Source organism: Lactuca saligna, chromosome 7 (genome assembly GCF_052625555.1).
Source record: "Lactuca saligna cultivar CGN05327 chromosome 7, ASM5262555v1, whole genome shotgun sequence".
NCBI classification, from domain to species: domain Eukaryota; kingdom Viridiplantae; phylum Streptophyta; class Magnoliopsida; order Asterales; family Asteraceae; genus Lactuca; species Lactuca saligna.
Window position 1 is genome coordinate 37,002,793 of NC_136423.1, and position 27,919 is coordinate 37,030,711.

Below are 27,919 nucleotides of genomic sequence, written 5' to 3' on the forward strand. Positions count from 1 at the left end.
CAAATATTAAGATTATAGATTACAGACAAAGAAATGGAGATTTACATCACATTGATCAATCAATACTCCTGTTATTCCCCCTCTTTTTGATCCACAAGTATGTTGTGGATTTGATGGTGTCCACACAAATAAAAGCGGGAAGCCGGTTTTTATTGAAAATTATGTTATTCCTTACTTTCCATATACTCCAAAGCGTGACATAACAGATTCCCGTGAGAAGCCTTTTATTTTTTTGGGCAATTGGACCATGTATAAGCAGAAGTGATCACCTCATCTACTGTTTTGAGTTCTCCGGGAGGAACTCCACGTTATTTTAGAACCCATTGTATAACTATATTCGCGTATCTACACCCCACCAATGTGTGATCTGCACATTCCTTGGCTTCTTCGTAGTGGCTGCATAATGAATTTTTCAAAGCTACCTCTCTAGATAAAAGGCCCAAAGCTGATGGTATTTTGTCCATTTTAGCATTTAAAATGAAACAATTAATTTTAGTTGAGATCTCCTTCAACCATGTAAACTATCACATACTTAGTGTGGGGTTGAAGTCTAATTTTTCTGGAGAACTTTCACTGTAAGGATCCGTCATCAGTGAGATTACACTTCCACGTTTCACCAGTTGGACCTGGTTGTTTGTATAGCATTGTTTCACTTGGAATACCCTTATTTTGAAGGTACTTTACAACGCTCGTGATATTTTTCCACACACCTGGTATATACTTGCTTGCATAACTTTGACATTCCCAAATTTCTCGACCAGAAAAGATTGATTTAGTTTATGTTTTTGAAATAAATCAAAGTAATCTTATAAAAGATGTTGTGGAATTTATCTCCAAAACAAAACATGATAAAAATTTATCAAAACATTTCTTAAAGAAATATGTATCTTTATTATATATCAAAACCTCGAGATGTCATGTTCCGATACAGACTAAAAGCATAAACAGTACATCATAAGCCTTACAAGAGTTATTGGCCTATGATCCAAAATCTCTCTTCATCATCCAAACTATGTTCTAGGTGTACTACCTGTAATATAAAAAGTTGAGTAGGTCAGACTTGCGAGTCTGGTGAGCATATATGGTTTTCAACCCACAAATAATAAATTTATTAATTTCATCAACCATAATAAATTTATCTATTATGTTTAAACATCAAACAATCAGCCTAATTTCTCACACCTATTATTTTCTTTACTCTTAAGGACCTACCCTAAAAATCAGTTATTCCTGGTTCATTCATTCCTAAGGATTAACCTAAGAAATAAGCACGAAGTCCATCTTTGCCTATGGCGCAGATGTCAATGTTATTTATTAGGTGCAGCTGCCAACAACATCATTTATTCTCTAATTAGTTATTTATTAGGCGCAGCTGCCAACAACATCATTTATTCTTTAATTGGCACAGCTGCCAATGTTGTTTATTAGGCGCAGCTGCCAACATCATTTATTCTTTATTAGGCACAGTTGCCAATGTTATTTATTAGGCGCAACTGCCAATAACATCTATATCATCTTTCATCCGTCATTATTTATCTACCCATGTTTTACCCAATATATATGTAAATATAAAATACATATACAGTTTAGAATATGTATAAAACAATCTTTCATCTACCCACGTTTTAAGCAACATATTGGTAGATATAAAATACATATACAATTTAAAATCTGTATAAAACATTCATTCATCATTCATCTCAAATAAACAAACAACGTATATACATATAACACGTACTTTATATAAAATACTTCATATCTATGTGTAAGATGAAAGTGACTATACACTCACATGATTTAATGATAATCGGGCAGCACTTCGTTTCTTAAAACGATCGTTTCCGATGAAACCGAGATGTTTTCTCAAAAACCGTGCATCACGCGGGCAGAGTTTCGGCTCGAAAACTCTTTTTCCTGGAGACTTCGGGGGTCCGGGCTTTCTTCGGGTTTTAGGGATGATACTGGGGTTTCGGGGAGTTTAAAAGTTGCTAGAGAAGAAGTAGAGTGTGAGATCGAGGAAGTAGAGTTTGTAAACAAACCCCGGAGGTCTAGCTTTCTGTTTATAGGCTGAAAGTTCGACATTCACGTCGTGAACCATGTATGTTCACGTCGTGACTTTGATCATGGTCATCCCCTAGGCTTGCCGTGTGTCTTCTAGGCTCGATTAGTGTCTGTTTGACTCCTCACGTTGTGAGAATTAAGGCTCACGTTGTGAGTCCTAAACGTAGACTTGTCATCTGCATTCTATCCTTGAAAAGTGGCCTTTTGACTCCTTACGTCATGAGAAAAGCGGCTCACATCGTGAGTCTAGTCAGATTAGGGTTTCTGACACATGTCTCAGACAGCTACATCTTCGGAAGGCCATAACTTTTGCATAAGATCTCCGTTTTTGACGTTCTTCGTATCCACGCGTAGGTGGAGACGTACTCTACAACTTTCATTTGGGTCACTAAGGCTAAAAAGTAATCTATCATAAACTCACTTTTTACGACTCTTGGTGTCGTGCCGGTTTTGTCGCAAAACTTCGACAAGTTATAACTTCTTCGTTATAACTCGAATTTCGACATTCTTAATATATCTGGAACCCTTGTCATGACCACTAAAACTTGGTTAAGATTATTCATTCTAAATAATATTTTATCAAAAAGTTATTTCCGATGCTTATCGTTTCTAAATAGACTAGCTCGAATCTACGGGCGTTACAATTATCTCCCCCTTAGGATGATTACATCCAGGAATCATCAACAAAACACGGCTTGTATAATGACTCCATGCATTATCTTTTCATCATAGGTAATAACTATAGCTTCTATGTTCCTTCGAATAAGTATCTAACTATTGGACTTCTTGACTGCAGATAATGCTCAATCTTGCATCTGCTTCTCGTACTATGTTGGACTTTCAATTATAACCTTCAAGTTACAATCTCGATTCGTATTGGAAACTCCTTCTTTTTCTTTATGGGCTTAAGATAAGTTATTTCCTTCGATTACCATAATATACCGATGGGTCATGTTCTAATGACTTCTCATCGTGTGATTCAACGCTTAGACTCAGGTCTCTTAGAGACAAATTCCATAATGGAATATACCTTCCTTCATATTCTAATGTGATATAATCACATTCTAGCATGTAGCACTTCTAGCTACAAGTTTCTTACTTTAACAATGATCGCGATACTTCTATTGACCGCTTCGATTATCTTTCACTTCAATCTTATGGCTTAATTCAAATGTTACATCAATCTTGGTTCTTTAAACCACGTAACATACTCGTCTTAGTCGGACTCGATTTGATATGACCAATAGGGTCGGAATAACAATCATCCTCTTAGTCATTACCGAAACAATGGTAACGACATACTAGAACAAAGCGAAACCAATAACTAGCTTCTTGGTAACCTTGTGACTTTCCATGATCCAAGTGCGAGTCTTGTGCTTCCGGTAGTATAGGCCTCTACTACCTTTCACACCTACTCATACTCGTCCCATGTATTGTCTTGCAGTTCTCCAAGTCATTATCACAAAAACAATTTTAACACATACGAATGTGTCCAAATAATCATAAAAAATTCCCTATTAGGACTTCTTCTATGCATATCTTCAATCATCAATTCTGCTTTAACTCGATTGGTGATGGAAATCCCAGACCATTGGATAACTTTATGGATTATACCAAAAAATATTTCTTTCTGCCAATCAAAGTGTACTTCTCATGTACCAGACGTATTATCTATGTAGACGTATTCTAAAGGCAAGATACCTCTCTTACAATATCTTCTGATAGGTACCATTCAATATTGTAAGCCTTCTCATTTCCTCAATTTACTCAATTCACTAAGAGTCTTCACCATGATGTTCTGCACACCCAAGCAGTCGTTTGGTGTACCAATGAGAGAATTTAAGATAGGAAATCTTTATTTACGATAGACGTATAAATCTCCTTATTACTATGAAAAATTACATGCTAGTTCTAATGTCGTAATTAAACGTTTAGAAACCTGTACACATAAAATTTCTAGATCCGGTCGGCAACAGACCATAGATCAGAACAAATAATAGCATATAAGACATCTTTATAGCTATAACATAAAATATTTAGCACATAAAACGTTTTAGGCATCTTTCCTAAAATAAACTAGTGCTTGTGCTAAAAATATAGCAGACACTCATCTCACAATCATCACTTAGCATTCTAAGTTTAAGTATACAAATCCTACAAATTCCTAGTCCGCTTAAAGTAATGCTTTGATACCAACTATGACATCTCCAAATTTCTCGGCCAAAAAAGACCGATTTAGTTTATGCTTTTGAAATAAAATCAGAGTAATCTTTTAAAAGATGTTGCGGAATTTGTCCCCAAAACAAAACATATAAAAATTTATCAAAACATTTCTTAAAGAAATATATATATATATATATATATATATATATATATATATATATATATATATATATATATATATATATATATATATATATTCATTATATATCAAAACCTCGGGATGTCATGTTCCAATACAGACCAAAAGCATAAACAGTACAACATAAGCCTTATAACAGTTATTTACAACTACTAGCCTATGATCCAAAAATCCCTCTTCATCATCCAAACTATGCTCTAGGTCCACTACCTGTAATATAAAAAGTTGAGTAGGTCAGGCTTGCGAGCCTGGTGAGCATATATGGTTTTCAACCTACAAATAATAAATTTATTAATTTCATCAACCAAAATAAATTTATTTATTATGTTTAAACATCAAACAATCAGCCCAAATTTTCACCCCCATTATTGTTAGATTAGTGTCTAAGTCTGTAACTATATTTGGTATGTACTTGACCCGGTTGTGCATGGTCCTTTTGGGTTGCCTTCACCGAAGCAACTTGACAAGGTAATTTGAGGAGAGAGAGAGAGAGAGAGAGAGAGAGGATATTATGGTTTATTAATATATTATAAGAATAATATATTAAAAGAGAAATCATGTTTATTTAGTATTGGTCATAAAATAATTAGGAATTAATTTGGTGACTAAAAGAGATTAATTAAATAAAGGGGCATAAACTGTCAAATGTATGATAGTTGAGTTTTAGGCTAAGGGAACCCAATGGACTAAGGGGGAACGAAATTATGATGAAGGATCATCATATTTTCGTCTAAGGGCCTTATTCCAGAAGGTTCCTTGTTGGGGTGCAAAGTTCTTCATTCATGACTTTGTAAATGTTTGACTTTTGTAAAACCCACTTTCATGTGGTGCTTTAGCCTTTAGACCCATTTGGTAGTTAGAGTGAGAGAGAGACATGTAAACACCTCTATAAATAGTGGGTTTGTCCACTTGTAGAGGTGTGCTTGAGAGATGTAGAAGTGAGTGTGTAAGTGTGTGTTAATTATGTAGTTTAGATCTAGATCCTTTTTGTAACACCATATACATTCAATATATCTCTTAAACACCCAAATCACCATGTTCAATTGTGCAAGCTTTAATTCCACATGCTGAACCATGTTCTTTTTCACTACAATTGGTATCAGAGCGGGTCTTCAAGATCAAGGTGATATTTGAAGAACGATTCTCGGTTTGGAAATTTTTGTCGCAATTTGATCAATTTTAGTGAGTCTCTCTCTATGATCTCTCTAATTCTTGTTGAATCGTGCGTAACGTTTTTGAATTTTGATCGATTTGTTTCATTGAATCTAATCCGTTTTTATCCTATTAGCGATTCAATAAATTTTTTGTTTAGATCAAGCCCAAACAAAATCAAAAAGAAAAACAAATTCATATTATCATAATTTTTTTGATTCACTGTTTATCCAAAAGTTACTGTTCGTAAGCCCACATTGAAATCCAATTTTGATAAAATTGTTGTTCATTGTATCAAACTCAGCCCAAATTTCCATTCGAATATTGTTCATTCCTATTGCTTCAAGCCCAAGTAAATCCTATTCATTCGTTACTGTTCAAATAACCAGATTAAAGCCCAAACTGTTAATCCATTTATTATATTCGATGAATCTGATTCTTATCATATGTCCGACATCTATCTTCTCATTCTAATCAAATCGATGACCAAGAACTTTTGTGTTGAACCAAAATTTATTTGTATCAAACTATCATTGTTGATCGCTGTTACTGATTCTTCCCTGTCAAGATTGTTTCGATCGAGTTTTTCTGTTTTTGATTTCTCTCACTGTGAATCGAATATTATTTCAATCGAATCTTCTTTGAATCAATCTTAGTTTTTCTCTGACTGAATCTTTGAATTATACTTCTAATTCAAATCGAGTTTTGATTTGTGAATTGAGTCTTGTAGAAGAATGAATTGTTTTGATCGGTTAGTGAGAAGTCAAAATTGACGGTCAAAATTTGATGTTCTTGAGAATCGATTGAATATACAGTGTTAAATCACTTAAATCGATTATGATTAAGATGTTGAATGAAGTATTGGTTATTGTGTTGTGTATCGATGCATCATTCCGATAGTCAAAGATAAAAAGTCAAAATCGGAATTTGATTTAGATCATATACTGAAAAAGGAACTTGGAAATGGAATCAATTATAAATCTGGTATGAAGAACTGGAATCGAATGATTTAAAGCACCGATTTGATCGATTTTTGGGTTTGAGGTCAGTTTTCGAATGATTAATGAAGAACGAAGGATGTTTTTGGGTCAAGATTCGATTGGTTTGGATGAATGTTGATGATTTGGGTTGATACCTAAACAAACGAAGTCGATGCTTTAGGAAGAACTGTTAATAGTTCTTGATTTCGAAGAATACGATTGAGAAGATTTGGGATACAGTGATGAAAAAGCGAAGATTTTGATTTGGTCAAAGTGATGGAATCAATGTTTGATTGTTGGGAATGATTTGGGATTGTTGATAGCTTCGATTTTGAAGAAATCGTTGATGTACGAAGGTTTTCAATATGGTTGATGATTTGGGAACGAACAGGGAATTTTTGGAACTAATGATTGATGGTTGAATATAAGAAGAAAAGAACAAAGAATGATTTTGGAAATCAGTGGCGAAGGGTTAATGTATGAAGGGTTGATATTGGGATGAAGAACTGAAAGAAGCGAAGAACAAATTTTGGTGTCTGTGATTTGGATTCGAAGTGTGTTTGTATGGAATATGACACGAAGGGGCATTATGGATACATACGAAGGGGTGTTTAGAAGTTGAATATTCGAAGGGTATATTCTGAATTTTCGAAGGGGGTATTTTGGAAATTTATAGGAAGATACTGTTCATTAATGAGTCTTCGTATGCTTCGTCCTTCGAAAGAATAGTGCAAATGACAAAGTTTCAAAAAAGGCCCCTGAACCTTCGAATTGTTTACACTTCGCAAATTAAAGCATGTTTCGTATGTTTGACACTTTTCACCCAACTTCGAAATTTTTTTGGTGCTTCGCAATTTTGCAACATGGTCTTCGTATGTTTGAGAAAAAGGGCAGAATTTACGAAGATGGTCCCTGAAACTTTGAATTTTTGGCAGTTTGCACCCAAATTCGAAAAAGGACTAATTTTTGCTGGAAATTGAAGATTGTGCATTTCAGGCCCCTGCAGTTTGTGCAAATTGATGCTTTCCACCCAGCTTTGGAAAAGGGGGAGAGTTTTGCATATTTTGCTATTTTGGGCGCAACGGGTCACTGCAGAATTTTGAAATTGACAATTTCTACCCTTTTTGAGAAATTTTGTCAAAGGCGATCCGTGAACGACAATAAAAATTGAATACTTTTTGGGTTTTCCGGATTGAAGTATAAAGTTTATACCACATGTTAAGGGGGAGTTTTGACACGAAAAATTCCGAATAGAGCACGTTCTTTTTCCTTTGGAGTTTTATAATCAAATTTCGATTATAAAAAGGGGGAGAAGTTTTATATGGAAATTCGAACTTCAATTTTTCATATTATGCGGATTTGAAGACCGAAGTGATCTTGAAGTTTTGAAGCCACGAGATGATGCAATTGGAAGTTCGGAAGTGATGTATTCGAAATGGGTTTGGATTTATTGAAGATTTTTGGGGTGTGTTTTTATGCGCAACTATTGGGTGATTATTTGGAGTTTGGAATACTCTTAATCATTCGTTGCTGCTCGGATTGTATGGTCTCACATCCTAAAGCCCAAATTGAAGAGTTATAGAAGAATTGAAGATTGAAGTTCGTTTCGACATGTGTCACCTTTGAGGCTCGAACCGCGTAGTGCTTGATTTTGGAAGATTTGAAGTGGGTCATTCATTCCTAACTTTGAGGGGGAGAATGTTGGGGTGCAAAGTTCTTCATTCATGACTTTGTAAATGTTTGACTTTTGTAAAACCCACTTGCATGTGGTGCTTTAGCCTTTAGACCCATTTGGTAGTTAGAGTGAGAGAGAGAGACATGTAAACACCTCTATAAATAGTGGGTTTGTCCACTTGTAGAGGTGTGCTTGAGAGATGTAAAAGTGAGTGTGTAAGTGTGTGTTAATTATGTAGTCTAGATCTAGATCCTTTTTGTAACACCATATACATTCAATATATCTCTTAAACACCCAAATCACCATGTTCAATTGTGCAAGCTTTAATTCCGCATGTCGAACCATGTTCTTTGTCACTATAATCCTTGGGCTGCTTGGTGGCTAAGTTATCCATTAGGGTTTAGACTGAAACCCTAGCCCGTTGTTGGGTCCTAGTCCGTTAATCCCGGAGTTTTCAAATACATTTAAATAATGTTGTTGGGTCCTAGTCCGTCAATCCCATTTTTTGTATTATTATTGTTGACATGTCCGTGAAAGACGATAGTGTTTTCATCGCCTTCTACAACTCATTTGACCTAGGACTTTTGCTTTATGTCTAGTGCCATTAGTTTTTCGAGTTCTGCAATTTTTTTGAAACTATCCCTTCACATCGACGCTTCTTCTATGTTGAGTGTCCTGGATTCAGCTTCATGATCTAATCATTCTACCTCCGATTTGAGTTCTATTAAAGTAACCTCGTCTATGGGATGTTATGTTGCTCTCCACTTTTTTTAAAGGTTCTTTAACGTGTCTTAGTTTTACCGCCATGTACTGGTATGGGGTTCCAAACCCAATGAAATTATCCCAACTGGTTATGAAAGTCTTCTCAAAACCATCTCTCAATAACCAAGAGTTGAAGAGCCTGAAAGGTGGGGGGCCGAGATCCAGTTTAGTTGTAGAGAGTAGTATGAGCAGTGATCGGAGAGTTCTCGTGGTAGCGTGGTGACGGGAGTTTTAGGAGCAATATCAAGAAAACTTGGACTTATTAGAAAGCAATCTATTTTTCTCGGTTTTTGTGTCTTCATTCTGAAAGCATGTATATCTGAAACCACCCATTTTAAGGTCAGTGAATCCCAGATCTTGTATGAAATTGTTGAAGTCTCTAGTTGTACGAGAGCATCAAAATTGAGTTGAATCTCTCTTCAGATCTCCTTACAGCATTAAAGTCACCCATCATGATCCACACACCATCAATAGCTTGTATGATTCCTTTCAGTTCTTCCCATAACAGTGCTTTCTCACGTACCGGTTGTGGTCCATTAATATTAGCAAACATTAGTGGTCTCGGGATGCCTTCCCAAGTGCCAATATTGATCAGGTAATTACAAGAAGATATAACTTCAGTAGAAGTGAACATCTTATTATCCCACAGACTTAGTAAACCTCCAGACCTACCATAAGAGTTAGTACGATTGACACCAAAATTAGTAGATCCCCAACAAGCCCTTGCATCGATAATCTCAACATCTAGGAGTTGTGTTTCTTGAATTGCGATAAATGATAACTTATGTTTTCTTTTAAGTCGTCTAATCCATGCCACCTTATGCTCACCCCCAATATCGTTAATGTTCAGAAAAAGGAAATTCATTGGGGAACATTGTGCTCACCTGATACACCAAGGATTTCAGCTAGGATGCGATTATTGGGGTCGATCTTGAACCTAATTAGGGAACCCACTACTGCAGTTGCTTCAATTTCTGTTGATTCCACCACTAGGTCATTTAACTGACCATTATTTGTACTTTGTTGACACACTGGAGGAGGAGTAGATTTAAAATAGGGAAAAGGGTCGAAGCACTCAGATTGGGGTAAAGAAGTTGGGAAAGTAACAGTTGTCTTTGGGCCCAAAGTCTGAGGATCCGAGGATGTTGGGTTCATCTGGTTATCTAGGGCGGCAACCCGGTCCGTCTTAACATTGTCTTTTTGAAATTTCTCGAAAATTGAGTGTCGCTTCGTAAACCCTATTCTAGAAAAATCGGTCTCTCCTCACCGAAATTGTTGGTCTTCACCAATGATTCTATTCTCTGGTGATGATACATGTCATCTTTGGCCACCGATTCATGGTGGTGTTGGGTCATCACCGCCTTCATTAGTCGTTTCTTTCATAGAGATTTAAGATTCCCATCCTGAACGATTTCCCCCTCCTCCATTTCATTAATCCATGTTGCAAATACGCCTTCATCTTCTTCAGTAGAGTTCCAACTGTTTGACTTACTTACCATGGATTCATTTTCAGTTTATTCATCCAGGTCCTGATCTTCATATGAATGTTCTTCATTGTCAAACTTGAATGGGAACCATGGTTTGTCTTCGTATTCAATGATTCCAACGTGAAAAGAGTGGCCATCAGCTTCCACCTAAATCTAATCATTGAGTTTTGTTAATTTGTCTGTGAGTATGGCTAACTTCACCACAGAGAGGTCAACGCGATTTGTGATATGGTCTATAGGCCCCATAATTTTCCTGATCTTTCCCACAATAGCAGAGAAGTTGGAATTATTCCATATTCGGAGAGAGAGTCCCACTATCCTAATCCAAGTTACGTGTTCGAATTTTGTGACTTCAGTGAATCCCATCTTCATCCATTTGAATGTATCTTTCCAATTCCTCTCATTTTCTAGGAGTTCTCTTGCAACGACTGTGGAATCGAAGCTAATTAATGCAAGCATCCCTCCGAGGTATTTGACTGAAGGGCGGTGTTCAATGTGGATGGAGATAAGAGTTGGCATGTGACCAAGGTGATCCAGGGATTTAGCTTCGCTGATGAGAGTGGATCGGTGCAGATGTTTGGTGAATGTTTTTGATGGGCGGCCTTAAGTTGTAGCGACCAGTAACTTGAGCATAGGTTCTATGATCAGTAAGTCCACCTCCATTGATTTTAGTGTTTTGTCCCGGGGGACAGTAGTTCTTGAATTCTTGTTGATTTTGTTGGGAGGTAGTGGAGGTGTTTTCTGGCCATGCCTTGCAACGTTAATCTCAAGGTTGTTGTTCCTACATGCAACACCGTTCAATTTCGATTCCAAAGCTTTGATATCAGATACCCTGATGAACCGTATGAAGCCATAATTTTCCCAGTTCTTCCCTTTATTACTCCCGAAATAGATATCTAATAATCTTCCCATTTGAGAAAATATTTTCTTGAATTCTGCTTTTTTGCTCTGTTTGGTATGTTAGTGACGAAGAAAGTGGTTTCCTCCATCGTGTTTCCGTTGGACGCCGCCACCGTTTTACGCCGCCTCACTTTCGTCCATTTGTCTTCCATGTTGAGAGAGTGATTTACTTTTACTTAAATACAAACTCCTCTTATTTGATTTAAATAAACTTATTTTGATTTGATTTTCTTTTTCTTTTTTTTCTTTTTTTTTATTTTCTCATTTTCTCATTTTTTTTGCCTTTTGTCTTATTATTATTATTATTATTATTATTATTATTATTATTATTTAAAATTATTATAGTTTAATTAATTATGTATTTTATTGTTAATTATGTGTGTTTAGTATAGAGTTGTATATTTATTTTTACGAACAATGATCTCCTATCTTTTGTTTAATAAAAAATACGGTTTGTATGTGTTGTTTTTTTTATCCGTCTATGTTTATATCATTTTTCCATTCAGACTATCCGTGTGTTTTTTTTTCTATTCATACTATTATTGGCTTATTTTTCTTCGTTCGGATTATCCATATGTTATTTTTTTCAGTCGGATTATTTCAATGTTATTTTTTATAATCAAATTATTCATTTGTTATTTTTTCGTTCAGATTATCTCTGTGTTATCTTCGTATCCCATCTATTTTTGTGTTATTTTTTAAGTTTCCTATGTTATCTTTTTCGGGCAAAATGACTAAGAAGGGTAACCAAGTGTTAATTTTGTTCACATTTGGTCCACTTTTTTTTTTATGCAATACACTATCGAACTTGTTGTTTGTATTCACCATAACCCTTTTGACTGGCTATCACAGAAGATGAACACAAACAATAAGTTCGATGATATATTGCGTACAAAAAAAAAATGAGTAAACTTGAACAAAATCAACAGTTGATTATCCTCCTTAGTCATTTTCCCTATTTTCCCAAAAGTAAGGTTTCATTTTATTTTACTAAAAAAAACACTTTTTTATATAATGAATCAGGCCTCAGTTTTTATATTATACTCATTGTTCATTTTTTTCCTCGTATCAACGTTATCATCAGAAAGGTTCCACTGATACTCCTTAGATAACTCAAATAAATCCATCTCTAGACCTACTAGGATATTCAAAAAAAATAAAATATAGTTTCGTTCATTGATAAAGGTATATATTCACCATCCTCGTCATTGTAAAAAAAAAAACTCTATAGATGTCCTCCCCGAAATCATTAGAAAACATTTAACAAGAGATGCCATGAGTCTAATTAAGATGATCAACATCAACTTTAGCATTTGATGTTGATGTTATACTTGTTTGTCGACTTCACATCCATACGAGAAGAACTAATTAATCATCAAAACCTATTTAATGTTTTTATTATAGTTATTTGTACTTCAATTTGCACCTGTTGAATGATTTTGCCGAAAATAGTTGAAGAACCCTTTTATTCCCTAAAACATGTAATTGGCCTTAACATATACTATCTCATTGATTTGCAATTCATATTTTTCAACTCATTTGTAATATTTGAGAAAATGATCAAGAAAGGTAACCAACTTTTGATTTTGTTCGCATTTAGTCTTTTTTCTTTATGCAATATATGATCGAACTTGTTGTTTGTGTTCACCATAATCTTTTTGACCCGCTATCACCTGTAATAATCTGTAAAAAGGTTATTATGAACACAAACAACAAGTTCGATAACATATTGTGTACGAAAAAAAATATAAATAAAATCAACAATCGGTTAGTTTGATAAGTCATTTTCCAATAATAATGAATAGTTAATGTCCATTAATGAACAATAGCCACTATGCTTTTTATTTGTTGTTTTAGATGGAAGATACTTGAATTGTAAATTTTAATGCCACATACTTGGAATGCCTTGGATGGTTCATTTCTTAAAAGTTTTTACTTTTGATAAATTATTTTTTCACTAATTTTTATTTGATAAAAAGTTCTTTATCAAATAACTAACATTTTCAAAAATACTTTTTTAAATTGACTAAGTTTATTTTTTTTATAACTTATTAATTTACTAACATGTCACTTAATGCCCATTATTAGTCACTAATTTTTATTTGATAAAAAGTTTTTATCAAATACCATTTACCATTCATAAGTGGCATTTACATATCGTAAACCTATCAATATTACCTTAGGCCTAGTCATGCATACTTATACCAATTACGATAGTAAGCTATCAATATTATCTTAGGCTTAGACCCCGTTTGATACACATCTTTCCAGGTCCAAACAGATCTTTTTGGTTGAATGGACCGGAAAGATTGTTTGATTTACACAAAAGAATGGGTTTTTCCCGGTAAGATATGTCTTTCCCAGAAAGCCCCAAAATCATATCTTTCTGGCTGAATGGGCTGGAAAGACAATTATACACCAAACTCCGTCTCTTTCTTTCTTTATTGGATTATTAATTTTTTTAAATAATTTTTTTTAATTTATTTTTTATTGAATTATTTTTTTTTTCATCATTTAGCACAGTCAATCAGATGTACAATCAAACAGCATAATTTCGTTCCCAGTCAGAAAACTTTCTCACACAGCACTTTACCAGACAGCACTTTCCCAAACAGAAACTATCAAACGGGACCTTAATCATATATACTTTACAAATTACGATAGTTTAACATAATTCAGTTATTTACAATGATATTTTAATACTTAAATATTTTATCCTACTTGGATTTTACTTTACTTGGATATCATGTTATGCATTGCATATAACTTACACATCCAATATTTTATTATTATATATTAGTCGTAAGATCCTAATGTTATACGGATTCGTTAAAATAAAAAATAAAATATGAAGGTTTAAACAAAAATTTAATTAGATTTGAAATTTAAAATTTAAAATTTGAATTTAAAAGAAAACATATTAAATACTATATAAGTTGTAATATTGTAATTTATTAGTTATTTAAGACAATTATTAGTTGTGGTGTAAATATAATGTGTTAATTAAGAAAACATTTAAAAAAAATTTAAAAAAAATTAAATCAGAAAATAACAAATAGAAAAGACATTTATTCAAAAATACCAAAAAATGACATGTGTTTAAGTTAATAAGAATGATATGTGACAAAATTATTTTATTAAGAAGGATGTTTCACTTTTACCATCATTTTTAACCTTGCTTTGAACCATGCTACTATAATGATATTTACACATCCACGTGTAAATTCCAATCAACCATATTTATATAACATGGTTGACAACATGCATGAACATTAGTTTGATGTTTAGCATTATAGAACATGTACACTTGTAATCACATAACTAACCTTATGAATACAACATGAATTCAAAAATCGGTTGCAATTTTCATGTATCCCATACAAGTGTCACAATCCATGAAATTATAATTCTTTTCACATAAACTCCACATAATGATTTCACCAATTAACAATCATAAGCTTCACAATTTGTATACATACTCCATTAAATGTCAATCACCCGTATTCATAGAACCATCATCCCTTTTCACAAGGCATTCACATTTTATGATAATCCATCCATATAACTCAACTTCATATCACATTTTGTTGAAACTCTTGGATAAAGAAACAACTTACTTTCAAAGATGACATGTATAGATAATTAACTAGCATCATGAATAAAACAAATCTATCAATATACACATTTAATAGCACCAATTTGCATATAAACCCTAGAATCATATCCTTTATTTTTATTATTAATAAACTTCAAATCCATTAATCACACATTTGCAACAAACTATAACCTATTGCGATCCACACTCATTATATCTATAATCATCTAGATTTAGTAATAATCATAAACGTAACAAATACTCCACTACAATTCAAGCCAATTAATATCTTCTCAAAATATAAAAACAACAACGAACCATTTCACTTCTCATTTACCAAATCTCCAAACCCTAATGTACCCATCGGCATGTGTAGTGACAACTTTTTGCATCCCAACAGCCAAACAATTGATTGAAGGTCGGGAAGTTCTTGGCATTAAATCGATCCGTGTATCTTCCAAAACTCTTATTCCTTTTTTTCTTGTAACCTTTGATTGATGATGATTTTGTGATCTATATAACTTTCTACTACTTTCATCCATTATACAACTTGACAAAATGTTGCCATTTTGTGGGTCCACAAGGCGTAAAACACCATCTATTCCTCCTATTGCTAATATCGATGTGTCATCACGCATGTGTTGGATTGAAGTTAAGACATTTGGACTCACTCTCACCTCCCATACTCGTTTCATCATCCTGAAAATCACAACATTTTATTAATTTTGGAATCAATGAAAGAACTTTCCACTTCTTGCAACTCATATTGTTGAATTTTGAGTAAATTACACGAATGGTCCCTATGGTTTGGGGTAATTTGCACGTTTGGTCTCTAACTTGTTTTTTTAACTCGAAAGGTCGTTTTTGTTGCGCGTTTGGTCCCTATCTTACCTAAAAAGACTATTTTGCCCATGATTTTTTAAATTTATTTAAATAAGATTGGATAGGTAAGGTAAGGTGAGGTGGAAGTGAGGTTGGATGTGTGTTTATTTAAATAAATTAAAAAATCAAGGGCAAAATAGTCTTTTTAGGTAAGACAAGAACCAAACGCGCAACAAAAACAAACAGTAAGGACCTTCCGAGTTAAAAAAAAATAAGTTAGGAACCAAACATGCAAATTACCCCAAACCATAGGGACCATTCGTGTAATTTATCATTGAATTTTTCATGTATGCAACTTTTAATGATCATATCATATTGACAATACATACAAAGCATCATCATACCGTAGGTCCCACAAAGATGCTCTCCCTGCTCTTGATCCAACAAATAATATTTTAGAACTTGAGTTGTAACACAATGTGCTTAAATCTGTTACACATGACACATAAAGTCAAACAATTGACTTAATATATATATAGAGGTGTTCCTTTTTGTCTTGATACATTTTCCCCAATTATGTTATCATTTCCTCAAATGTTTTTAAACATTAAAAAGATTAAAATATTTAAAAAACGGGGCCCACAACCAACCTGCAGAATCATTTGTCTTGAATGTTCCCACTTGTTGATCAGATGAAAGATCTGATAAAGATATACGCCCAAAAGAGGAGCCACCAATAAGCAAATGGTCATCACTCAAAGATAAGCATGTAATAGGTCCATCATGCATCCTACAATATTTTTTATTTATAATAACTACAATAAAATACTTGTAACAAATAAATGTAATTATTATTATTTACTTTATGATTCTAGCCCATTTTCTTCCATACATATCAAATACTCGAGCTCTTCCATCCTCACATCCAACAACAGCTTCTGGATCTACATAGCTGCATATAGCAATGTACTTTGATTGATTTGTTTATAAATTATAATAGCATTCTACTTTCATTTTTACTTATTATAACATTGTACTTTGAAAAATCTACCCAATTATAGCAATAATTGGGTAGATTTTTCAAAGTATGATGCATTGATGAGAAAACAACTTACCACATGCAAGAACCTCTAGGGAATTGAACACCTTGTGAAGAAAATATATTTTTCTTCTCTTTGCGCCTCCATAGACATATGTTACTCCCAACTAATCCAACAACCTTTAAAAAATTTTACCATGGTTAGAATATGTGAAGAATGATATACATTAGGATTATTAATAAAGATTGTAAATTTAATTTTAGGGCTAAATGTAAGAAATAAGAATGTAAATAGAAGTACCTTGCTCTCATCAAAATCAAAGTCGATTAAAGAACCTGTATGTGGAAGATCATACTCAGCTAGACATTTGTATCTTTCTACAGACCATAGGCGCATCACCTAGCAAATGTGGAAATACTGATGCTTATATTAATAAATAAATAAATAAAAGGAAAGCATTTCTTTAACATAATGTAATATGAAAACAATATGAAAGAAAAATGATGCAGAAATTGAATACCTTACCACTTCCACCAGTGAGGAGTAGTCCCACCTTCATTTTGCATTTGTCAATCCTATAAAGAAGTAAAATGTAACATAAATAATGAAATGTCTTGAGAATAATAATAATAGAAAGCAAGATAATACAATGAAAGTATATGAACAGTGACAAAAGTAAGATAGATTAGTAAATTGACTTTATTACCCATTAGAATGACCTCTCCATTGATAAATATCAATAGAACCTGCACGTAAAGAAGACTGATGTTGACTGATAGCTAAGGCCTGAAGTCTTCTCCAAATTCCTTCTGAAGGGGTAGATATGTCAAAATCTCCACCAAATATCCCTCTTTGCTTGTAACACAGAGTTTGGAGTAGATTTGATTTATCAATCACTTGTCTCCTTCAATCAATGATACGAGAAGAAAGTAAGGTGAAGATGAAGTTTCAAGTAATTAAAAACAAGACTTGATTTTAAATTTATGAAACATGTGGGTGCATTTTCTCCTTTATGATAATAGTAGTTTCATGTAATCAATAACACTTATTCTTAAAGTTATGAAAAACGAAAAGATGCTTGTTAATAGCATCTTGGCAAGAAGAATGTATTCCACAAAAACTTTCATAATTAACTTGTGTCGATTGCATATTCTTCAAAACGGAACATTGATATGGATTTTGATACCAACATTCCCCATCATCTAACAAAATTTACAACTCAAAGAATATGCTAGCTAGTAGCTACCAATACACACTAGCTAAACAAGAACTACTGGCAATCTGAGAATGCATGAAATATCATTCAAAAGAAATCGAAGAGCCTACCAAAACCATTACCATCGACATGGACAAAAGGGGGCATCTTGGCATAAAATTTCCAGAGGATGATTGATAATGGTTTTGACCTTTTCTGAGTGATAAAGTTCATGATATTAGCAACTTCAGCTATTATAGTCAAATTTAACATCAAATTCAAACCACGCTCTCAGACTCTTCCCTATACGAAAACCAAACCCTTGAAATTGAAAGCAGATAAAGATGCGTTTTCTATTAAAGAACAACTTTTTTTTGCGGATATTGTATCGCTTCTTGTGAGGTGGATCTGAACAGGGGGGTTAGCTTACCATGACTTGCAGACGGCGGTGCAGCGAATTAGATGGACGAGATCAAGGAACGAGAAAACCGCAGAAATAATGTCGTCACTGAGGGATTGAATTTTTGTGGGAGAAAAGACATTTCTCCTCTTGTTCGACGGAGGAGGTCCGGCGGTGGAGGTGCCCAGGTCCATCGTGTTCAAGGGGTGAGGACAGAGATTTTTTTAGGAACCACGCGGTGAAACTACTCTGCACGGGAAGGTATCGAGTCAGTTCCACAACCATGAATCATTTTCATTTCTTATTTTATATTTTAGAGTAAATTACATAAATGGTCCTTGTAGTTTTTCAAACTCACATGTTTAGTCGTCAATTTTTTTTTTTGTTATATTGGTGGTCATGTGGTTTCAATTTCTTGCATGACAAGGGTTGTGCCAATACATGGACCAGCTTGGAAGATGGCCCAAAGTCTCCAAAATTTTAAGGCTTTATTTTTATACATTTTAATAGGGGCGGAACACAAGTACTATAGCTAGGGTGCCGAGATTAAGTCTTCATAATTAAACTATATAAACAAATTTTATTTAGTTCAAAATTATGACATATCAAAAGTTTAAACAAGAAAACTAATATAAAGATTGTTAAATCGTTTATCAAAGTGGAACACAACGATTTTTTGCTTATTTAAAATCTTCTACAATTGTCTCTAAACTAATCTTTTCAGTAAGTTCTCTTTCAAAGTGCAAAACCAATGAGTCATTCAGAAACTCATCTTCCATTTTATTTCGTAACCTTGTTTTAATGAGGTTCATTGCTGAAAATGATCTCTCTGTTGTAGCAGTAGAAACTGGAAGAGTAAGTATGAGACTAACTACTCGATAAATAAGATGAAAGTTCGCTACTCTTTTAGTCTTTATCAACCATTGACACAATTCGGATATAGATGTCAATAGTTTATAATCTACATGTTGAACAACATCAATCTCATAATGTTGAAGTTGTATCTTCAAAACTGTTTTCTCTTGTTCATTGAAATCTTCAAGATAAAACTTATCTACTAACTTAATTATATTACCACTTCGAAAAGGCTCATGAAGACTTTTAGAATCTAAAGTTGTTGAAAGTCGAAGCAATTCCGTTGAGCTATCGTTGAATCGATGATTTAGTTCCATTATTTGACAATTAATTGCTTTGTAAAATATATCCACTCGGTAATGATGTTCAAGTGTATGATCACTACGCTCGTTACGAGCTCAAGCCCCTCTACTAAAGTAGGGAGAAGACATATCAGGGATATCAATGTTGCGTTCCTGACAAAATGACTTAACAAGAGAGAGCAAACCATCCCAGCCTTTATCTTTCATTTTTTTGTAATAACAATTTGGTAGATGCAACTAACCTCAATGCATTTATAAATATCTTGAGTTTGTCTTTGTAAAGCTTAACAAAGTAAATCAGTGATCTTCATTATTTCTTTCTCGAGATGAAGAACAAAAATGAACTCAAATGTAGTAATAGCCTCATATCATAAACTAAATATGATATAAATTACTTTCATATCATAACTATAACTATAACTATAACTATAACTATATATATATATATATATATATATATATATATATATATATATATATATATATATATATATCTACTCTACTAATAAAACAGTACCAATACAGCCACGTGTAACCTCCTTGCGTCCAACTCCTTTCATTTTCCCGCTCAATAGTGTTAACTGAAATTACCACTTTGCCCTTCCGTTGAAACAATACTGCAAATCCGCCAAAAACAACAAATTTGATTTTCAAAATTTTAATTATCAATTATACCATATTAATCTGCAACAAATTAGGAATAAAATATGAGCTAAACTTTATCTCTATCCCAAATAATCAGTCAATCAAATAACAATCCCAAAAAATTAGGCAAAGTCTTCCTAATTTGAATTTAAATATATGTATATACACAAACACCTACGTTCCTCTTTACGTTCCTCTTTCAGTACGAATAAGTCGATTATTCATCGTCTGGTAAGGGATACTACATTGTTTTGATTTTGTTCTTCATATATCGATCTTATACTCATTTGTTTTGTTTTTGTTCTTCATATATCGATCGTATACCAATCGCCTTCTTTTTCTGGACTGCATAATCAACCAGGTTTACCTTTCTTACGTATATTTATTCTGTCTTTCTATGTTATATAATTTCTGCTTCTATATATATTTTACTATTTTACTCTTTCCCCTGCATTCCTGTTTCTCTATAATTATAGTATCAAATACAACAAATAGAATTAGTAAAATACTATTTGGTTTTTTCTGTTTATGTATTCTGAATAATAAAACTTCTGTTATAGTCTATGATATAGGTTTCGATTTTTTTCTCATTATATTATTTTACTTTCAATGCTTTATACATATGTTATATATAACTATACTTTCTAAACCTCACAACTGTTATACAGATTTTTAAACGATAATTAAACCATAATGTGACCTCATTATCAACTTCGTTTACTATAGAAAATACCATAATGCCCTTAATTTAAAAACAAAAAACTGAATGTATATTGCTATTTATGTATTCTGAATAATAAAATCTGCTACTTATGTATTGTGAATAATAAAATGTGCTATATCAATCAATCTATGCCCTTGATTTGAAAACAAATAACTGAATTTATATTGCTATTTCTACTTTTTTTTTTGTTTTTTATGTATTCTGAATAAAAAAATTTCTACTATAGTCTATGATATAGTTTTTTATTGCTTATAACTGTCATCTTACTCTTTTCTACTTCTTTTACTTCAAAATGACCATATTGCCCCTAACTTAATAAGTATTTCATATATCACAATTAACAATTAAGACAAATAAATCAATCAATCAATTTGTATAATAAAAATACTGCTATATATGTAAAGACCATATTGCCCCTAACTTGATAAGTATTTGATATATCGCAGTTAACAATTAAGACAGATAAATCAATCAATCAATTTGTATAATAAAAATTCTACTATATATGTATTCTGAATAATAAAATCTGCTATTTATGTATTCTGAATAATAAATCTGCTATATCAATCAATCTATGCCCTTAATTTCAAAACAAATAACTGAATGTATATTGCTATTTCTACTTTTTTTTTTTTTTATGTATTCTGAATAAAAAAATTTCTACTATAGTGTATGATATACTTTTTTATTTTTTATAACTATCATCTTACCCTTTTCCATTTCTTTTACTTTAAAAAGACCATATTGCCCTTAACTTGATAAGTATTTGATATATCGCAGTTAACAATTAAGACAAATAAATCAATCAATCAATTTGTATAATAAAATTCTGCTATTTATGTATTCTGAATAATAAAATCTGCTATTTATGTATTCTGAATAATAAAATCTGACCTATAACAATCAATTTGGTTTTTTATGTATTCTGAATAACAAAAAATTCAATGTGTATTGCTATTTCTACTTTTTTTTTTTTTTTATGTATTTTGAATAATAAAACTTCTACTATAGTCTATGATATAGTTTTTTATTTTTTATAACTGTCATGTTACCCTTTTCCACTTCGTTTACTCCAAAACGACCATATTACCCCTAACTTGAAAATGTTTTGATAAATGCCAGTTAACAATTAAGACAAATAAATAAATAAATCAATCAATGGCTTTCGATTTTTCTTTTTATATTTTAACATTTTTGTTAACAAAACAATTATTTTTTAATTGCAAGGTACAATGGAACATATTACTCCTATAAAGGAAATTGACTCAATCAAGGATGATTTCACAATTAAAGTTCGAATCATACATCTTTGGACTCAAAAGTCAAAATTTAATGCAAAAGAAACATACTCGATAGAAATGATTTTGATGGATGAGGAGGTATATGATGTATATATTCAATTATTATTTTTGTAAAAATTTGTATATATTTATAAACAATTATATATAATTATTTGTTATTTGTTTATTTTTTAGGGAAGGAAAATTCATGCATCTTGTGTGAAAAAATGGTTTCCAAAATTCAAACGCTATCTTAAAGAAGATAGTTCGATATATGTGAAGAAACCTAATGTCGCACCAAATACTTTAAATTTTAAGTTTGCTGATCCAGAAAGAAAACTTAACTTTTACCACGATACAACTGTGAAAGAGTGTGAAAACTTTTCTGGATCTGCACACGGCTTTGATTTTGTTGACTTCAATACAATCATTTCGAACAACATCCTGGAGTCAAAATCTTTTGGTTAGTTCATTTAATATTAACTTTTGTTATATAACATCCTACTTTCTTTTTTATCTGCTACAAATTGATAATTTTTTTTAACTTAAGCAATCTATTTTGTTGCTTTTCTAGATATTACTGGACACATATTCGAATATGGGTGTATGGATACATCTGAAGAAGATAAATCAAAACAATAAATGCTCTTGCATCTTCAAGATATAGAGTATTTACCATTATGACAAACAAATAATATACTTTCTTTTATATTAGCTACAATATTTTTTTATTCTTGTCAGGGATACTAAGCTTAAGGTAACTTTGTGGGATCATAATGCATACTACATGACAGAATTTCTGGCTAATAATAACAGCCTTGCACCGGTTGTTGTTATTGTTCAGTTTGCCAGAGTGAAGTTTATTAATGGTTTGTAATTATTTTTAAAACGTATTTTTTAAAATTTTATATATAATTAATTAATCAGAAGTGTTTTTGCAGGTCGTCCTTTTTCCTCCACCTACTTTGATGTTAGTAGGTTGTTCATAAACAATGATATCGATGAGATTACAAGCTACAAAAATAAGTATTTATATTTAGAATGACTATTGTAGTTTGAGATTTATTTTTTTCATAATGTATTTAATTTAATTATTTTTTTGTTATTAATTAACAGATTGGTTTCTGAAAATGGACAACAACTTTCGTCAAGTGGAATCAAGATGATTGCATCAAAACAAAACACGGAACACGATGACTTTCTCAAAAATCATATGTTTTCTAACATTGATGATTTGTTTGAACCTTTAGAGGTACTTTACATTATTTTTAAACAAACTATATTGTTAGTAAGAAACAACCAAAGTATATTGTTATAACGAAACTATAATGCATTTTTGCATACTAACATTTATTCACATTGCACATTTTTTTAATTTCAAGGAGAAAACGGTCATTATTGTTGGTACTGTTAAGGGAATACGTCAAAACATACGATGGTATTACCTTGCTTGTAGCAACTGCTACAAGTCAGCAAAAGAAAAAGAGTCTTCTACTGATAAGGTTGATGGTTCTCATGAAGTAGCCGAAATTGTTACTTATGAATGTTCTAATCCTAATTGCAAAAATATCAAAATTTCGGTTATTCCAAGGTATTACATTTTTATTTTATATAAAAAACAATATATGTTTATCATAATTTTTTAATATAATATCATTTTATACTTTATTTAGATTTAAAATCCCACTTCGGGTTCAAGACAACACAGGAACTTTGACTTTAACCTTATTTGATCAAGAAGCAAAGAAGTTGTTTAAATACACAGCTAAAGAGTTGTATGATAAAAACAAGAAGGTAATTATTTTATGGTTTTTAATATATTCTATATCTTATACATTATATGCTTTACATACAAAATATCTAACAATATTTATTTTTATTTTAGCTTGGCATCAGTTTGGATTTGTATCCAATGGAGTTGAAACTTGTTGTTGACAAAAAGTTGGCAATTAAAATTGATATCACGAGTTACAATGTGGATAATAAAAGTAATATTTATGGACTAGCAAGATTGACTGAGAATGCAAACATAATTGATGAACTAGAGAAAAAGAATCTGAATTCACAGGTTTTTTTTCAACAATTATATATATATATATATATATATATATATATATATATATATATTTACCACATTGGCCCAATTATACATGAGTAAAATAACATTTTCTTTTGATCTTATAATGCACCCTGGTAATTATGATTCATTCATTATTGGTTCTTCAGATATTGCCTCCCAAGAGACCAAAGTTGTGAAGGTTCTACTTTTTTAAATATAATTTTTAAATATTCCAATTTAATGTATAAGAACTAACTAAAATTTATTGTAGGATTCTTTTTCACACACATGTGAAAATTTAACACCCTGTGCTAGGGACAACTCAACTGCAACAAGTCCTACAAAGTTGTTTTCTACACCAACCGAATTAAAAAGAAACCTTGCTACATGCATAGATCTTGATGAAATGGAGAATTTGTCTACTTCTAAAACTCTTCGGTTGTCACCACCAGATGAACAACCAATCCCTCTTTTGGTACCCAAGAAAGAAAAGTAAATGCACTTTACTTCTACAAACAATATTACTTCGTGCTTAATTTTGTTTCAGCATCATAGACTCCTAAGCCGTTTACATTTTTAAGTTTCTTTATTTTAAGTTGGATTTATTGGAATTTTATGATTTTCATATTTGTTTCTTCATATTACATTGGCTCAACTTTTTCAGTACTCTAATGGCATTTACTATGTTATTTTGTTTCACGTTTCTGAACATCATATAATCCCAAAATTATTATTCACTTAACAATCACGCTACCCTATTAAAATATTCGTCGTTGATCTTAATTTTGGTCCCCATTTTCTTCTTACCTTTTATTCCTTTTGGTTTGTTCATTATGTAATTATCACATGTCACTTGACTTGAATGTGCAGAATTTGATTCATTTTTTAAAACATAAAGATCTAAAAATTGTCAATTCGTATTAATTATATACTGCATATTATTTGCACAAAGTCTGTTTCATTCTCTTTTATGTTCTTATTGCATATTAGAAGGATACCAACATACTTTAGCTTTTATGCTAACTTATTCTATTTTTTTTGTTTTCTAGCATGTCCTAGGTAGAAAGAAAACTTAAAATATGTTCATTGGCTTCATTTATATTGTTTTTTTTTTAATATTGACAGTAAAAATGAAATAATAAATATTGTTTTATGCTACTAACCTTAACATCACCAACTTCTCTTACTAGCCAAAAATATTGGTCTTTCAATAGTAAACAAAAAATAAAAAATAAATGAAAAATTATAAAACAACACAAAAAATCAAAAAGGAAATCAATACTAAACTCCTTAATTTTATTGCTATTTATACTTTTTTTTGTATCCAATGTATTCTGAATAAACAAAACTTCTAGTATAGTCTATGATATACTTTTTTATTTTTTATAACTGTCATGTTACCCTTTTCCACTTCTTTTAATTCAAAAATATCATATTGCACCTAAGTTGAAAAGTATTTCATATATGTCAGTTAACAATTAAGACAAATAAATCAATCAACCAATCTGTATAATAAAAATTCTGCTTCTATATGTATTTTACTATTTTAATATTTCCCCTGCATTGCTGTTTCTCTATAATTATAGTATCAAAAACAACAAATTGAATTACTAAAATACTATTTGGTTTTTTCTGTTTATGTATTCTGAATAATAAAACTTATGTTATCATCTATGATACAGGTTTCGATTTTTTTTTCTCATTATATTATTTTACTTTCAATGCTTTATAAATATCTTATATATAACTATACTTTCTAAACCTCACAACTGTTATACATAATGTGATATAGATTTTTATTTTTTATAACTTTCATGTTACCCTTTTCCACTTCTTTTACTTCAAAAAGACCATATTGCCCCTAAGTTGAAAAGTATATCATATATGGCAGTTAACAATTAACACAAATAAATCAATCAATCAATTTGTATAATAAAAATTCTGCTATTTATGTATTATGAATAATAAAATATGCTATATTTTCTAAAACTCACAAATGTTATTCAAATTTTTTAACGATAATGTGACCTTAATTTTAAAATGTCGATTTTAAAACGGTCTTTTTTGTCAAGGAAATGGGACAAACTGCAGCACTTTGTTGTATACACCAATGTGTTTGGAAGAAGCATCCACTTAATAGAAAAAAAATGTAAAATGATATACTTTTAGATTTATAATTATTTACTCAGTATATTATTATACCTTCAATGCTATATATATGTATGTTCTTTAACTGTATTGTGCTTATAATTCACAACTGTTGTTCAAGTTTTAAAATGACCATCTTACCCTTTTCCACTTCAATTAATCCAAAAGATACCATATTACCCCTAAGTTGAAAACTACTTAACACATATACTTATACAAGTTTAAAACCGACATAATGGCACTTTTGTAACCGATTTACTCAAAAAAAGAGCATATTGCCCTTAAGTTGAAAAGTATTATACAAATTTTAAAATGACCATTTATCCTTTTACACTTCATTTACTCAAAAAAGACCATATTACCCCTAAGTTGAAAGGTATTTGATAAATATGTTATATAAGTTTTAAAACAACCATTTATCCCTTATCCACTGCATTTACTTCTACTTTTTTGAAAACAAAAAACTGAATGTATATTGTTATTTCTACTTTTTTTTTTTTAAGTATTCTGAATAAAAAAACTTCTACTATAGTCTATGATATACTTTTTTATTTTTTATAACTGTCATGTTACCCTTTTCCACTTCTTTTACTTCAAAAAGACCATATTGCCCCTAAGTAGAAAAGTATTGAATATATGGCAGTTAATAATTAAGATAAATAAATAAATCAACCAATATGTATAATAAAAATTCTGCTATTTATGTATTCTGAATAATAAAATCTTCTATATTTTCTAAAACTCACAAATGTTATTCACATTTTTTAACGATAATGAGACCTTAATTTCAAAATGTCGGTTTTAAATGGTCTTTTTTGTCAATGAAATGGGACAAACTGTAGCACTTTGTTGTATACACGAATGTGTTTTGAAGAAGCATCCACTTAATAGAAAAAAATGTAAAATTATATACTTTTAGATTTATATTTATTTATATATATATATATAAATATATATATATATATGTTCTTTAACTGTATTGTGCTTATAATTCACAAGTGTTGTTCAAGTTTTAAAATGACCATCTTACCCTTTTACACTTAAATTAATCCAAACGATACCATATTACCCCTAAGTTGAAAACTACTTAACACATATACTTATACAAGTTTAAAACCGACATTTTTACACTATTGTAACCGATTTACTTAAAAAAAGACCATATTGCCCTTAAGTTGAAAGACTAAACTAACAAAAGTTGAACTGTTGCAATGGTTTTATTTCTTTTCTTACTCACCAAAAACACTACAATATTCAACAATTAAACTAATTGGCTTAATATGTTACCTTGATGAAAGAACATAACAACAAACAACACACCTCGAAAACAGTGTAGCAACAACAATTTCTGCATAACTCTTCTTCTCAGATGTAAAAAATGTACCAACACCAATCACTGGACCATCATTTTCCTGTTCAGGTTCCAAAAAACAAATTTATATGTTCATACATATGTTTTTCGTTGCTGGTCCATT

The 27,919-nt window shown here is 31.5% G+C and overlaps 3 protein-coding genes across 3 annotated transcripts; 1 reads left to right on the forward strand and 2 right to left on the reverse strand.

The window, feature by feature from the left end:
- Positions 1–15,085: 15,085 nt before the first annotated feature.
- LOC145005193 (F-box family protein with WD40/YVTN repeat doamin) lies at positions 15,086–18,708 on the reverse strand. Its single transcript, XM_078964250.1, has 9 exons — positions 18,462–18,708; positions 17,543–17,740; positions 17,357–17,411; positions 17,137–17,235; positions 16,912–17,015; positions 16,659–16,748; positions 16,447–16,586; positions 16,201–16,285; positions 15,086–15,673 (listed from the first exon to the last, which is right to left on the reverse strand). The coding sequence occupies exons 1-9, from the start codon at positions 18,623–18,625 to the stop codon at positions 15,304–15,306; spliced, it is 1,305 nt and encodes a 434-aa protein (XP_078820376.1). The 5' UTR covers positions 18,626–18,708; the 3' UTR covers positions 15,086–15,303.
- A 403-nt stretch (positions 18,709–19,111) lies between these two features.
- Positions 19,112–19,603, reverse strand: LOC145006832 (uncharacterized). Its single transcript, XM_078965871.1, has one exon. It carries the CDS (start codon positions 19,601–19,603, stop codon positions 19,112–19,114), a length of 492 nt encoding a protein of 163 aa, XP_078821997.1.
- A 3,207-nt stretch (positions 19,604–22,810) lies between these two features.
- On the forward strand, positions 22,811–24,260 carry LOC145007581 (uncharacterized). The gene is made up of 6 exons (XM_078966495.1): positions 22,811–22,905; positions 22,979–23,106; positions 23,179–23,263; positions 23,354–23,489; positions 23,620–23,828; positions 23,911–24,260. Exons 1-6 carry the CDS (start codon positions 22,880–22,882, stop codon positions 24,170–24,172), a joined length of 846 nt encoding a protein of 281 aa, XP_078822621.1. The 5' UTR covers positions 22,811–22,879; the 3' UTR covers positions 24,173–24,260.
- Positions 24,261–27,919: the final 3,659 nt, after the last annotated feature.

Coding starts and splice junctions, on each gene's coding strand:
- LOC145005193 (XM_078964250.1), bottom strand. CDS start 18,625: ATGGACCTGGGCACCTCCACCGCCGGACCTCCTCCGTCGAACAAGAGG. Junction 17,016..17,136: donor TTGATTTTGATGAGAGCAAG/GTACTTCTATTT, acceptor AATTTTTTAAAG/GTTGTTGGATTAGTTGGGAG. Junction 16,749..16,911: donor CCTAGAGGTTCTTGCATGTG/GTAAGTTGTTTT, acceptor TGCTATATGCAG/CTATGTAGATCCAGAAGCTG.
- LOC145006832 (XM_078965871.1), bottom strand. CDS start 19,603: ATGGAACTAAATCATCGATTCAACGATAGCTCAACGGAATTGCTTCGA.
- LOC145007581 (XM_078966495.1), top strand. CDS start 22,880: ATGCTCTTGCATCTTCAAGATATAGA. Junction 23,107..23,178: donor CAGAGTGAAGTTTATTAATG/GTTTGTAATTAT, acceptor GTGTTTTTGCAG/GTCGTCCTTTTTCCTCCACC. Junction 23,829..23,910: donor AAAATTTCGGTTATTCCAAG/GTATTACATTTT, acceptor TACTTTATTTAG/ATTTAAAATCCCACTTCGGG.